At 39.6% G+C, this 15,095-nt stretch overlaps 1 protein-coding gene across 1 annotated transcript in view; it reads right to left on the minus strand.

The window, feature by feature from the left end:
- Window positions 1-15,095, minus strand: part of EIF2B3 (eukaryotic translation initiation factor 2B subunit gamma) — a 101,822-nt gene that overhangs the window by 77,040 nt on the left and 9,687 nt on the right. The window contains exon 4 of the mRNA XM_068952941.1: window positions 4,024-4,183. Within this exon, the coding sequence (XP_068809042.1) occupies window positions 4,024-4,183 (160 nt within the window). The remainder of the gene's footprint in view (window positions 1-4,023; window positions 4,184-15,095) is intronic.

A 15,095-nucleotide genomic window follows, 5' to 3' on the forward strand; every position in this document is an offset into this window, starting at 1 on the left:
AGAAACAGACAGCAAAAACACGTTAGAGTGCCATATTTTCTATGCAGCGAATGCCAGGTCAAAGCAAGTTTTTGCTGTACACTGGCAATAAATAGCATTACTTTCATAATTTACAAAAGATAAATTTTATTACTAAAAAATCAATTACCTGGAGACACAAGAGGGCTGTTTCAAATAACCTGGCACTATTCAGTGAGGAAAGATAACATGGAAGAATAAATATATAGCTAGTTTACTAAAACCCTATGACAAATGAATGAGAAAAATGTTAAATCCGCAGTGACACTAACAAAAAAAAATGATTTAAAGTATAAAAATCAAACACAGGATGTGTTTTGCCTCCTCATGATAGATAAATAAGATTTTGACACAGTTATTGCAATTTTTAAGTACCCTAGAAATTAGATCCCATCAATTTTGAGGGCTTTAATGACCTAAAGAAATTATGACATCACAAAGAGAATGGAAGTTGAGCAATTCAGTGGGGAGAAGAAATAATTTTCAGTCAGATCATCTAAAATGCTTTTTAATCAAATATACTTGACATTTGGGAAAAAGACACCTTTGTTAAAGGTTCAGTATCCCCACCCTTTCAATTAAGGGGAGAGAATTCACACAATGCAGCCTGCAAGACCACCAGAGAGGTCTTCTGGCAAACATAGGGAACACCAGCGATGACATGCCTGTTGCTTTCAGGACAAGAAAAACAAGCAGGGAAGAGTCACCATCCCCATCTTTTCTGCCTTTCTTCATACAAAGAAAGGTTCGGGCACTCTTCCCCCACCCCCCCCTTGCAAGTCACCTTTAAGCACGTGACTCCATTCTGGGTCCCTGAATTTCTGGCGCACACTGTTTATTTGGATTAGTACCATTCATTCTACTTTATTATTTTTTATTGCCATGCCTCTAATTAACCAATTTTAAAAGCCAGTGGGATGATTATAATTAATATGAGACCCCCCTCAAGTATAGAAGCCAGTGAACTTCACTCTGTAATCTGCAGCTGAATTAGGCCATACATTTAAGACAATCATCAGTATCAATTTATAGCTGATTAAGGTTGTAGTTCATTATAATTTAAAAACTGTTCCCTTCCATCATAGGTCTTGGATGTTCAGTAATATCCCAAAAGCAATGACCTGGTATCAGATATGGGAGAAAAAGGTTTTGCTCTCCTCTGACTCAAAAAACAATGAATCTGTAGCAACAGTCGAACAATAAACAAAGCTGCAAATACATCTAGTGGCTTATCAGGACTAAAGATCTATTTCCTAATATCTAAACTTGAACAGCACAGTGCAAGTACACAGAACCATGGATATACCGTTTATTAGAGAAGGAGTTAATGGTGCCACCTACTATGAAAGGCTGCCCAGCGCTTTCTGTGTTAGTATCTTGTCTTCAGTTGTTTATAAGCCTTGTCAATTTTAAACTCTTTGGGATTAAGTTTTCAATACCAGCTGCCTGCCTTAAGAGGAAAATTTGGAAAATTTCAGAGAAAACAGTTCAGCTGTTTCTAAGGCAGTGTTTAGCCTAAGCTTAAGTGGTTAGTTGGCCCTTCCTTTGAAAAGTTCTGGTACATCAATTCTTCGAAGAAGGTACACGTGACATTTAGTAAAGGCTGCTGATCTGCGTATCAAGAATGAGCCTTTTACCATCTTGCTCTGTTATAAGCCTTTGGAAAACTGCAGTTTCACATACTTTTGCAAGGCTTCTATTTTAGCTCCAAAAATGTTTGCAGGTTTTATACTTAGGCAAAGTTTGTTTCAACTACTCAACTTCTTGAACTGATCAAATAGTAGGTGCCATCTAAGATCTTCTATACCATCAGGTGGCACATACAGAGCACCCAGGGCATGAGGCTACACAGCCACACTGGGATGACGGCTCCAGGGAAAAGGGGTTGATCTGCTGTGTTTCTATAACCTCATCAACACAGAGGAAACAAAACAAAACATACAAACCAAAGCTGACAAGGACCAAGGAGGGGAAAAAGCATAAAAATAAGGATTCTAGCAAGACTGGAGCTAGAAGGGGGAGCAAAAATAATCCCTGAAGACTGGGGCAAACTTGGGACAGGCTGTGAAAGGGCACTAGACCAAGGGAATCTGAAGAGAGGAAAAAGAAGAGGATAGAAAAAAGAAGCAGGATGAGACGAAAAGTCTGAAATGGAATAGGGGATTGCACTGGTAGTGAAAGAAGGTAAGAATGGGATACCTGAAAGAGAAGCTGGACTTCTGACAAAGATCCTTGAAGGGGAAGACTAAGCAAAGACACCAAGACTAGGATGAGAAATGGAGGTCAGCAGCAGCAAGACACTGGTGTGGGAAAAGAGAGAGGGGTGAGACTGGGCAATGTTAGCTGCAATAGGGCACATTCAGTCAAGTAGAGATAAAAAAGCACGAGGGTTTCTGCACCCTAAAGCCTGGAATTTCAGAACCTGAAAGTCCTTAGTCTCACCACTCCTCTAATGCTAGCAAATGCCTGTGAAAATGACTGGACAGGGTACCTGTCTCATCTGAGACGGTTCACAGAGAAAATAGCAACTCTCTAGTGCTATCCATGACAGCTCAAGTTGAGTAGCTCTGAGTGGGAGACCTTTAGCATCCAGTCCCACAGATCCCACCCACTGTGATGTCAATATGCTTCTGCATGATAGAATTTCAGTGTTTTTAAGTTTGGACTTTTATAGAGCTGGGAAATCATACACAAACTATTATATAAGTAATGTAAGAAGAGTAATGCTACAAAGTCATGCACACAAACTTTAGGAAACAAGCAAATTAAGAATGCATGTGCAACCTGATGTGTTTACATTTGGTAAAAGTCTTCAGATGATCTTGTTTGTCCTCATGACCTCCCCCTGCCTTGCCTTGTGTGCTGAACAGAGCTCGCTTACTGGGCAATTCTGTGATGTTCAATCATAGATCCACTGGTTCCAGGCCCTTCCTAACTCCTGAATGCTCAACTGTGCAGCTGTAGTAATGCCCTTGACAGTGTTTTACATGCAATTATGATTTAGATTGCCTTTTAAAAAACAGAGGGTTTTAGAGCTGTTAGGGAGTCAAATTCCTAAGTGTTTTCAGCTCTATTATCCTTACATTTTGCTGCAGAAAATCTTTTCATGTAAAGAGTCTAAGCACCTTTGTTTTAAAAAAAAAAAAAAAACACACTTCCAACACTTTCAGACACACACATAGTGCAACTGTTGTCTTGCATTTTCCTCCTCTCTCAAATAGTTTGAAGCCGTGCTTGCTTATTCGTATTACTGTAATGCCTATGAGCTTTAATTGTGGACCAGGACACACTAAGCTGGCAATAATCAAGCCTCAGCAATTTAACACATATCATTAAAAGAAAATGAGAGGTAAGGTATGGGAACAACTGTATGGTGTTTAGTACTTTCAGCATATAAGTCAAACAGGGATAATAGCCCTGCCCTGCCTTACAGCAGTGTTGTGAGAATAGACACATTAAAGATTACAAGGCACTAACTCAGATGTTATGGTAAGAGGGACCAGATAAGCATCTAACCAAGCCCTTGAAATCAGTGGGAGTTTTGCCTTGTAAAAGGCTTCTGGATGTGATCTCAGAAGAGCAACTCAGTACATACCACGAGAGGGAAGAATTTCCAGAAGTATTTGTTACTCGTCTAAATCTGCTCCCTACAGTCAATGCTAAAATTCCCAGTTACAATCTGGCTGATGCTGAGCGCTCTTGAAAAACCTAATGGTTATAATGTTCATATGCAACAAATATTTAGGGTCTGATCCAAAACCCTCTGAAGTCACCTGGAGCTTTTCCCTGAACTCTTGTGAGCTTTGGATCAGAGCCTGCAAGGTTACACGACTAATACTTAATTCTGAGCTGGAAAAAAGCAAGTCACACTCCCACTAAGGAATTTGAGGAAAAAAATAGGTTATCTGTACCTTTTTATTTCTTTTACTCTCTGATGGATAACCATACATATTATTCATATTAATTGTTTCTCTATTTTTTAGATATATATTCCTGTCTACATACCTGGCTTTTTTTTCCCTTTCTGTCCTGGTACCACTTCTGTGGGTTCATGAGTTTTCTTCATCAACATGGAGAGCGTAGCGTCATGGGTCCGAAAGAGATCCACAACTTTATATAAATCAACATCTGTGATCAGATCGCAGCTCAACACCAAGACATCGGTCTGCCAGACAAAAGAAAATAATAAGCCCTTCAGAGATACACATGACCACATATGGACTAGCATCTGATGACGTAGCAAAAAAATACTGCCTGTAACATTTAGCTTTTTTACACAAGGTGTGCCATACATACGCTGACAAAAAAAGTTACTGCTATGGTTTTACTGGAAGCAAGACATAACTTTGAGGCACCGAATGTTACCAGTTTGCATTGCTCGAGTTCTGCTGTTACCAAAACAGTTATATGTTTATCCGACTCTGGGACATGAAGAAAATACGACCATCTAAACTGCCATCGCCTCCTAATGGAAGGAACTGGGACTCAGGTCATCACTTTCAAGACTGCCATGAAATTCTGCAGTATTTATAATGGCTACTTTTAATTACATAATGATGTAGAAAAGAAATCTTTCTGAAGAAATCTTTTTAGCTGACTTTGCATCTGGCTACAAACCACTGGAAAAAGATTTAAACTATGTTATTTCATCAGAGGGAAAAAAAAAACAAAATCAAAGACTAGGATGCGATTTACTCAGTAATTGTGCTGCGATGGTGGGCTCAGTTTAGAAATACATTTCCTAAAACCAGCAATACCCCATATAAAAAATCGAGGAAGTTAGGTCCTATTTAACAACAGGCTTGTATTTAATTTTGATCTCATAGGATTTCAAAGTGCTTTACAAGCATTTAACAGACCTGCTGCATATATCACAGAAACGTAATCACACACTGGGTGAGACATAGCAGCTTCATTAACGTCGCACACTACCAACGCAGTCAGGCTAAAAACGCTTACTTAGAAACAACTTTCTGCATTTCACATGGCTTGTGGAATATACTGCCAAAAATCTAGTAGCTTGGCAACTATCTTCATTCAAAGTAATCTTAACATAATATTTCTGTGGTAGGGCCTACAGAAAATTAGTGAGTTTCCACTTAATTTTTTTTGTTAATAATCAACCTTCTAAATATGTTTCAAGAAGATAATATTTCTTTCTTGACATATCCCATTTTCACTTTGCCACGAGTTAATATATAAGCCTCCCTGAGGAGGGCAACACGGTTTCCCAGTTCTTTCTTTTTTAAAAGATTATTTAATAAAAAGGGCATTAGAAAACACTTGGTAAAGTCTGAGATACGGACTCACGCAGGATCAATAATCCTATTTTTACTTCAAATACCATCATGGTACAAAGAGAAATAGGTCAGCATTGACCCAGAAGGTTTGCTTTACAGACTTTTATCTAATATTCTTATCTACAACGTGGAATCTCCTAATAACTGAGGTCTGGTATATACATTATTTGACAGGTTCTCCTACAAATGGTAGGCAGTTTTTAAGTGTTACCGGTAAGTCATCGGAATTAATCATTTCAAACTATGAGAGTCGCCGATTTGGCACGCTGCACACAAGGTCAAGCCCTTCAGTTTTCATTTGATTTCTCCTCACTTTACTGAGGAACATCTGGTTGCTTTACGGGAAGGAACAATGCGCAGGTTGAGCATTTTACATATTCAAAATTTGACTTACATCTCCCCTTTTAATATACTTTCAAAATGTGTATTTTATATTATGGTTTTGCCTAGGAGAAGTGTTTTAATTATCACTTCTCTAAAACAAACAGGCATACATTAAAAAAACAAAACCACAAAAGCAACCTGTGCACTACTCTGGAACAGTCCTGAATCAATATTTCAGTGCATAAAAAGCAAAGGAGAAAAAAAAATCCCACTTGGTATGGAAGTAAATCTTCAGTTTCATAACTGCAAATAGTGAAAAACATAACACACATTAGATACCCTGAAAAACCCTGCAAAATTTTCAGATATTCCATTTTTGCAAGAGCACAAAATGAGTTACAATACTTGCAGAAAAGGCCAAAATGTATGCAGGACCTAGATAAAGAAAATGCTTCTTTTCAAACTCATTTTGTAGAAGGAAGAGATCTCTGGCTTCAAATCACTGGGGGAGGGAAAAGGGGGGGAGAGACACAGACACACCAGTGGACTTATCTTAAGCAATTATCTGGACTTGTAAAACAAATCTTGTAATTATTTCACATTTCACTAAGTGCTTTAATCTGTCACTATAGCAAAATCCCAACAAGCCTTTCATAGTTGTGAACAGGCTCCTGGGTTTTTTCTCCTCACTATAGGACAAGCTTTTTGCAAAAACTGAATGCGAGACCCCTGAGGAGCATACGGGAACAGAACCACCAAATGTCTGGTTGCCATCTGTTCTACCCATTTACTCTCCCAATATGTAAATAAACGTCAGTGAGCACAGGGACCAGTGAAACACACAGTTGCTCTGTAAAGCCCACATTTCTGCCTCTCCTCCTGATGAGCAGAGCAGTGGCCTCAGAAGCACGCTGAGAATACACCATGAAAGGCTCTTTTGGGACTTGACAGCCTCCCCTTTGAAACACCACCACCCTCATAAATAAAGCCCTCACTGTCTAATGGATGCACTTTTTTCCAGTGTACAACTCCTGAACGAATAAACTAATGGCTGAATGAAAAAATAAACTATCCTAGAACCCTAGCAGAAGTGTGTGTTTTTCTTTACTTTCTTAGGGTGGGTATAGTGGAAAGAAAATAAATGGCAGAGCTTATGTTTTTTTAAGTATATACTTCTATACATACCATAGAAATATAGCGCACCTTCCCAATGAACCCCTGATACATAGAAGAGAAGCATGTACTACATGCACTCCTGTGCTAACAAGGGGTATGGGAACATACTTGACTTCATGAATTATGCAAACACGTAACAGACACACATCTCTTAATGAAATATGCGTAACAATGATTACATCAACCCCAAACTATTATACAAAGACATGATAAGAATCAACATGAGCTGATTAGAAAACCAGCAAGCACACACCTCAAGCACAACCACCACAAAGGGAAAAAAATACAGGCACAAACCTTTACAAACTGCACCCTCAACACCCTTTACAACCATGCGGGAGGATAAGGCAAGGGTCTTAAGTCAAGGAGGACCAGCTAATGGCTGCAGCACAAAATAGAAATTCTTGAAATTCATGTTCGCTTTCCTGCTCTGCCAAACTTGCTATGTACCATTTTGTTTAATACTTCTGCAGCACAATAACAGACCAGGGCTCTATAACAGTAGCTGCTGAATAGGCCAAGTGAAAAAAAAAAATCCCAGTCTTGAAGAAACTACGACCCAAGCGTAAGAAAAGAGACAGCAAATGACTACGGGCTGGGGAATGCAAGGGAACACTGCAATACTATTGTGATACAGGGGCAGCAACCCTAGCACGCTGGAGCATAGCTCGCGTTCTTTGTGGGCATCACAAGAGCCACGGGAAATAGCAGAATGTGACACTGTCCTATGAAGAGTCACTTGGGCCTCAATAACCCCCCTTAACCTTGGATTTGCAATAAAGGAACTCAAGTTGGAAATCCAGATTAAGACTCTAATCCACGGAGAGAAACTGGCTTCTGCATAGGTCAATTTATCCCACCTCCAATCTGAGTTTCAACGAGGTCTTTCTCCTTCCCTACCAAGCACGGAAGGAGGCCCGGGCTTCCAGTTTAGCCTACACTGAACAGATAGTTCAGTCAAGTCAGCTAAGGGAACGCAGCGCTTAAAGCCTCCAAATCTCATCTCCCTCTCTATAACTCTGGATAATATCACTGCACTACCAGACAAATATTTTCAGAACTGTGAGGTGCTCAGATACTACGAGATAACATACACCCTCAGTCTGGATAAATACAACATTGTAACAGAAAACATCAAGAAATTCATACAAAAGAGAGAAAAGCACTATAAAAAAAAACTCAAAACCAACATGTCAACAATTATATTAAACCCAGCACAACAGGGAACATCTATGCAAAAAAGAAAACAAAACCAAAAGGCAGAATGTTTTGAGAACTCAGTTCAAGACAACTGATTTAAAAATAGAAAATATGTTTTCAATGGAACTAATTCATACCATAGATCAAAAGATGAATGCAATTATATGATGTAATATACCAGCATAAACAAAAAGCTCACACCCTACATACCAAGGGCAACGCTAAAAACTCTTCTACGTTCAGCAATGACTGCCGGATCCCTTCTGTTCAAACAGGAGATACCAAGGTTACCACAGATAGCTGGCAGCAAAAGCTGACTTTTAAAATGGTATTCACTGCACTTTTTCTATCAAGTACAGACAAGGGCAGGACCTTTCAGCCTAACCTGCTGAGGGGCCTCAAAAACTATAGACTAGAAAATGAGAAAACATATGTTGCAAGGAGATCTCTAATTTGAACAAAATCAGCCTCAAGAGAAAGAAAAAAACAAATGTCAGTTTGCATTATAAACAGAAAAGCAGTAACATATCCACTAGCAGCAGAAACAACTTCTAACAGAACTGAAGACAGACAAAACATTGAAGTTAAATGCTAAAAGTTTCCAAATGCACAGTGTTACAGCTGAAGCTTTGAGAGGGAAAAAAGAGAGAGAGAGAGATCAGATGGACTTTGTTTCCACAGTCAGCCTAAGTCCACAAATGCACAAACAGAGATCTCTGCATCACTTCCTGTGGTGTCACCATACTATGAGGGAGAGAGGAACAAGTTATAATTACTGCTGGAATTAAGACTGAGCGTTTATATACACAATAGTCTGGAACTTCACTCATATGTTGCATTAACAGTGGGGTTTCTGAGTAATGCTTTTATTATTCTGAAGCATGGAAATGGAGAGAACAGTTTGGCTATGGGCAAACATTTTGATTACTTGCTAGCATGTTCTAAGCAAAGCCAAAGATACCTCCTAGCAATTGCATTACTCACCGTGGTTCAGATCAGAGACTTACATCCAAGGCTTTAGAGAATCCCTTTTTATCTCAGTCTCCATTAAGAGTCCTCCAATTTCCACACCTGTGACCTCTTTGAAGCTTTTTGGCTGTTGCTGTAACTGGAGCAGGAAACCTCATTTATTTTTGATGTCGGTAGGATCTCGTTAGCTACCAACCTAAATGACTGCCTTTGGCTGGGAATTCCCACTCTGCTTTTACAGTGTCCTTGACAGCAGGATTCTGAAGAAAATCATGATTTAGTACTTAGTTAGCAGATATGAAACATTTACCTGCTGTGCGCTCACCCGGCACCAGCAAGTTTGCTCTAGAGTAATACCTTCATAACTCTTCTAAGGATATCAGGCTGGGGATGCACCAGCTTGTCCCCCAATCCAAAATCCAGAAGCAGCCCTTCATCAACAAATGGTGGAATAATTTTCTTTTCTTTTCTTTTCTTTTTTTTTTTTTTTGGGGGGGGGAGCAATGTTTAAAGTGAAAGAAAAAGGTGATGTCTTTTTCTTTCTTTTTTCAATATACCAGAGAAGTGTAATTCAGGAGCCAAGGGAGTCTCTTCTAATTTCTTGGATGTCTCTGAATTCATCAGGTGAAGATATCTTAAGGCAATGTGAATGCCTCTGCACACGTAACCTGTCAGCATCACTCTTTATCTTCTCAAAGAGAGCTGGAAGAACGATGCCAGAAGCTGGGGAGGAAACTCAACCCTGGTCCTATCGTATGGCTCATCCTATGCATTGTATCAGATGGGATCTTACAATGAAAACACTATTTTACATTATCTTCACATCTCAAGAGTTAGCATCCAAAATCAATATTTTTAAATTTACATATATATAAGCTCAGAACAGGAAAGATATTCAAGCCCTGAAGGCATCCTGTCTCCTCCCAGGAGGAAGTCTTGTTACCTAGTGCTGAAAACTGACATGTGAGGTGGGAAATTTACAATCATCAGCAACCAAAACCAGACGTTTAGAGATGAACAAATAAACTCATATAACTTCATAAACTTATTAAGAATTTTTTCAAGCTGGACTTTCATTATGACATTTACAGAACAGTAAATCAGGTGGTGTGGAATGTAAGCTTTGCAATCCATCTTTTACCCTGGTTCTGATTACTGCTTAACTGCGGCAAGATTGCATTACTCCAAAAATCTTTTCCCAGCTTCTTCTTCCAGGCACAATACCCTTTCTCTGCTGGTTCCCCACTTTCTATCACATCGAGAACAAATTGCTTACCTTCCACTTAAAAGCCTCTCCTTTTCATTCACCAATCACTTATCAAAAAGTCTACTTCTGTCTTAGATCAACAGAGTATGCCAGGTGTATTACTTACTTGTAATTTCTAAAGGAAATGGTTTTATTCCCTACCAGAGCATACCTAAGAAGTGCTCTGCATACACCTGCAAGCTACCACAGTATTTGTCATTAAAATCTTTTTTGAACTCTGCCACCATTACACCTACAGAAAACGGATAATCAGGCCACCAGTATGCTGGGACAATGCATTCATATACTGACACATACTATTCTATTTCTTTATGCTTCCTTATTTGTCTGAGGGCAAGTGTTATCTCCGGGATTTGCATTCAGATTCTAAGCACTCTATGGAAAATACTGTTTTTCCCTATTTAAAGCAAAGTAACCAGAACGAGAACACCATCACTCCCAAGAGCCATGCATGCTAAAGCTCAGGAGAAGCCCAAATCCCTCTCCTGCACAAACCGTTAAAAGCCTGATCTAGGGCTTGAGTGTGCTGTAATCCGGGCCCAGAATTCACCAGCTCACGGAGAGTCAGCCTGGCAAGCTGAATTCTCCTTTGGCTCAATGTACAGCACGGCCAGATCCCTTCTTCGCAGACTTAGAAGAACTCCAGAGACAACTCGAGTTGTCCTCGTCACTCCTATTCCTGGAAGGTAGGCTTCCAGGACTACCTGGATGGCAGCACTAACAGACCCACTGCACAGCTGATCTTGGACTCTGCCTCACATGAACAAAAAGAACAACGCCACAGCCAGACTCCAATCTGAACAGCAGTGGCTCAGCAGGCTTTCTGCCAAAGCCCAGAGCTCAAGCCCAGGCTTAACACTTAATGTAAGCAGAGCCTTAGGCAGTCAGGTGCTGTAGTCGTACAAACAATAGTAATAAAAAGTAGTCCTAATGGAGCTCAGCCGGCTCAACTTATTGAGGAGAAAGACTGCCTTTGCCCACAGCCTGCAATTACCTAAACAGCAAAAGATATTTCAGCAGCACAACAAACATGACTGGATTCAATGACTGGAAATCAGAATCAGCAGTGTTCAAGCTAGAAATAAAAGACAAAGCGTTCTCAGAGCGAGAATAAATACCATCGGAAATAAACCGCCAAAAGGTTTAATAGACTCTTCCTCAACAAGCGTATGTGAATAAAGACCCGCTATCTTTCAGAAAAAAAAATTCTCTAACTCATCCACAAGCTTTGGGGCTAACAGCCCTAATTATTCTGTACAAATTACCTTACAGACTAGAAGACCATAACGGTTCCTTTCACTCTCAAATCAGAATACTAATGAAAACCAAGACATAACAGCACATGTCCTCAGGAATCATTGTGCCATCTCATAGCTAATATCAGCTTGATGTTAAATAAAAGCTGGTATTAAACTCCCCCTCCAAGGTCACACAAGTCATTACACAAAATCCAATTTCAGCCCTGCTCTAACAGAAAACACCAATGCTCATCTGCTCCAGAAAATACTGGCTCCACAGAACCAGCCACTCTGAAACACAACTCAGCGGCACTGTCGCTTCATACTAGCCTGCACTGAACTGAATGCCCACATACAGTGAAACATGATTAGCTTTGTTCACATGTGTTTTTTTCCTACAAAAACTGGTCACACCATGTTATGGAAAAATAAGTCAAGAGTACTGATACTTAAGCTGCATAATATATAATACAACCTACTGTTTTGAATTCTAGATTTCTTTATTACTCTCCATCTAATACTACATAGGCATAATTTTTCTCCTCTAGCGCCTCTCCAATTTTTCAGTGATATTTGGTCTACAGCAATCAGTATTATAATAAATATGTTAAGACTTCAAGATCTCCACTGCTTTTTCCAGCACTGTTAGTCTACATACCAATTCCATACCATCTTCCCAAAGGAGCTAACAGAATTTATACTACAAAGAAATGCCTAACTTCACTTCAAGAAAATATGGATACTGATGGTCTTTCCCTCTTCAGTGTAGGACTCAAAAAAAACCCAAACAAACAAAAAAACCCCCCAAAAATCTCAATCTACATGGGTTTCCCGTTAACATAACATGACATAAATGCATAACGCAAAAAGATTTTCTAGCCATCTCACAAATCCACTGATCCTTGCTATGGCTTTTGACAAAGTAACAAAGCAAACAACGACAGAAGAATAGAGATGAACAAAAAGGTAGCCTCCAGGAAAGCCCATACTGTTCACATCATCCCCTTCCTATTATCCTGTTATTCCTATATTAAGAACTCACTACTGTACTAGGCTGCAAAACCAACAGAGGGAAATCCTCTTTTAACAGTTGGGTCTTCAAGGCTCATTCACAGCACATCTTTGACCTCTCCACTGGCAGCGCCAACGAGAGATGGCACCTTTAAGATTAACTTTTTTTTCCCCTTCATACTCTTAAAATTTTACCCTTTCTTAGGAATATAAAATGATCAAATTCACTTCATATGGACTTATCACTTCTTTGAACACTCATCACAGAACAACTTTGGTAACGATAAACTTGAGTGTGATTTGTCAATGTAAAAGGTTTCGTATGACGGATAAAATGAGTTGATAAGAAAGGACATTTAATTCTTTGCCTTCATGGCCCCTTGAAGGCTACAGGTTTTTTTAAAGCAAAAAAAAGTGCATAATGGTGCTTACTGAGATTAACTATATTAAAGATTTAATTTCCCCCTCACATACAGCACAGTAAGTTATTTACACAAAACTGTACATGCTTTACATAGAAAACATCTCTTATTTTCCCTAATTTAAAAAACTTTACATTCACAAAATGAAAACTAATAGTAGCTCACATAAAAGACTTTTACCAGAATGCTTTCAGGAAAATGATTTTAATTCTACACATGTGCAAAGAGCTTACTATGTCTGCAACTAAAATAGGTAAAATTTGTGCAATTCATCAGAAAGCACACTGCAGATCTGAATGAAAACATATACTGTAATATAGGGGGAAATGGTGAAAATTAGTTTCCACATGGAAACAAGAGGTATTGGTTAATATAACAAGTATAGCACTGGAACTGCCAGGAGCTTGAAAAGGATAAGGACATGCAGTGAGAGATGCAACAATTAAAACTGACAGGTATCTCAGGTTTGTCAGTGACTCTTATTGCAAAACACCTGAAGTCTCTGCATACTTTTTGCCTATGTATATAATGGCAAGCATCATTCTCAGCTGACAGCGTGCAGAACAGCAAATGCCTTAACCGCTCTGGATCCTAACCTTCAGAGCTAATTGCCTCATTCAGACTTCTGCTGTTTTAACCCTGATCCATAGGAAACACTGGCAGCAAAACAAAAACAAACAAACAAAAACAAAACAAAAAGCTACATGCTTTTAAAGTGGAGTAACTTAAAAAAAAAAAAAGGGGGGGGGGGAAGAGGGGGAGTGTTGAATTCTCTAACTCCTTCACTGCCAGGAAAAATAAAGATCAGAGCAGAGTCCTGAACATAATTCATCAAGTTGCTATCAATCAGGCTGTGCTATGTTGGCTCTTACCAGCCAGGAGTAGAAGTACCAGTCTGAGTACCTGCCTGTGTGTGTGCTTTTTACTATGACAGTCAGCTGTGCTTTGGGAATGGGATTTGGGCACCTTAACTACTAATTAATTTCGCCTAGTACCTTGATGGGGGGTAACTTGCAATCCTAACTGAATCAGAGACAAGATGCTACATACCCTGTATGCTGCTGCCCCATTCACCTGCTTTTCCCCATGCTGTGTGCTACTACCACTGTGAAAGGTAGAGACTAGAAAGATAGCAAGAGAGCAATTTTTTATTTGCAGTTTAGGCAGACACAGTAAACAGCATTTGCTGCCAGGTCTGCCAAAAAGACTGATGAGATACTTTCTGCTATTCCAAAGAGATGAACACAACATCTAGTTGTCTTGCTCACAGGGAGACCAACCTTTTCATCTCTCACAAATTCATTTCATTCTTTTTTTTTTTTTTTTTTTATTTCCACTGACAGTACAAAAATACATAGGCATATATTATGAGGGCTGAAGTTTTTCTTTCCATGCTCACCAAACGCTGCTCAGCTGTACCAGAAGGATTCAGATTCCATCTTCCAGCCATTACAGCAAGCTTACTTACATCATGTGTTTGGAAAGGAGATTTTTCAACAGAGGAAGTGAAGCGCTTAGCCATGCCGTCCAAGACTATACGGATCAGTGACCCTCAGCAGCATACAGACCACCACCGTGACATCACACTTTCCACAACATGGCTCCCAAAGATGCACATACCAGGGGGATCTGGAGTTTCAATCTTTGTTTATTTGTTCAAAGAAGGTTTCTTCCCCCCCCCCCCCCAAACCTTCTTTTTGGTAGCTTTTTAGGGTTTGTTTTGTTTTGCTTTAAGAGCTATATTGCTTTCAAATCTTACTTTTTAAAATGGGGAAAAGCAGGTGGACCACCTGAGATGAAACATTTCACACAAGCAGTCATCAGTGATAGCAGCAGAAGGCGTGCTGATTAGTTCACAGCATATTAGTCAGGGCTTCCATTAACACAACTAAGGGCTCATCAAGGAAGGAAAATGTGAAATTGTTCCATTGCTATTACTCTGCTGGAATGCCACTTTTTAATCACTGGCTGGAGTACAGTTGAGTGACACCAGGGAGAGAAATGCTCAACAGAAATTGAAAATAACATAGACTCAGAGAAGACAAATGGTTGATCCAGGCACACCCAAGCCACCTCCCTTTTCAGCTTGAAATGCAGGTTCATGATTTAACCAGGTTTCTCAAACTGGAGAGGCCCCGGCCTGCGAAGTGGTGCCAGACAACAGTAGTTA

This window comes from Struthio camelus, chromosome 8 (genome assembly GCF_040807025.1).
Source record: "Struthio camelus isolate bStrCam1 chromosome 8, bStrCam1.hap1, whole genome shotgun sequence".
NCBI classification, from domain to species: Eukaryota; Metazoa; Chordata; class Aves; order Struthioniformes; family Struthionidae; genus Struthio; species Struthio camelus.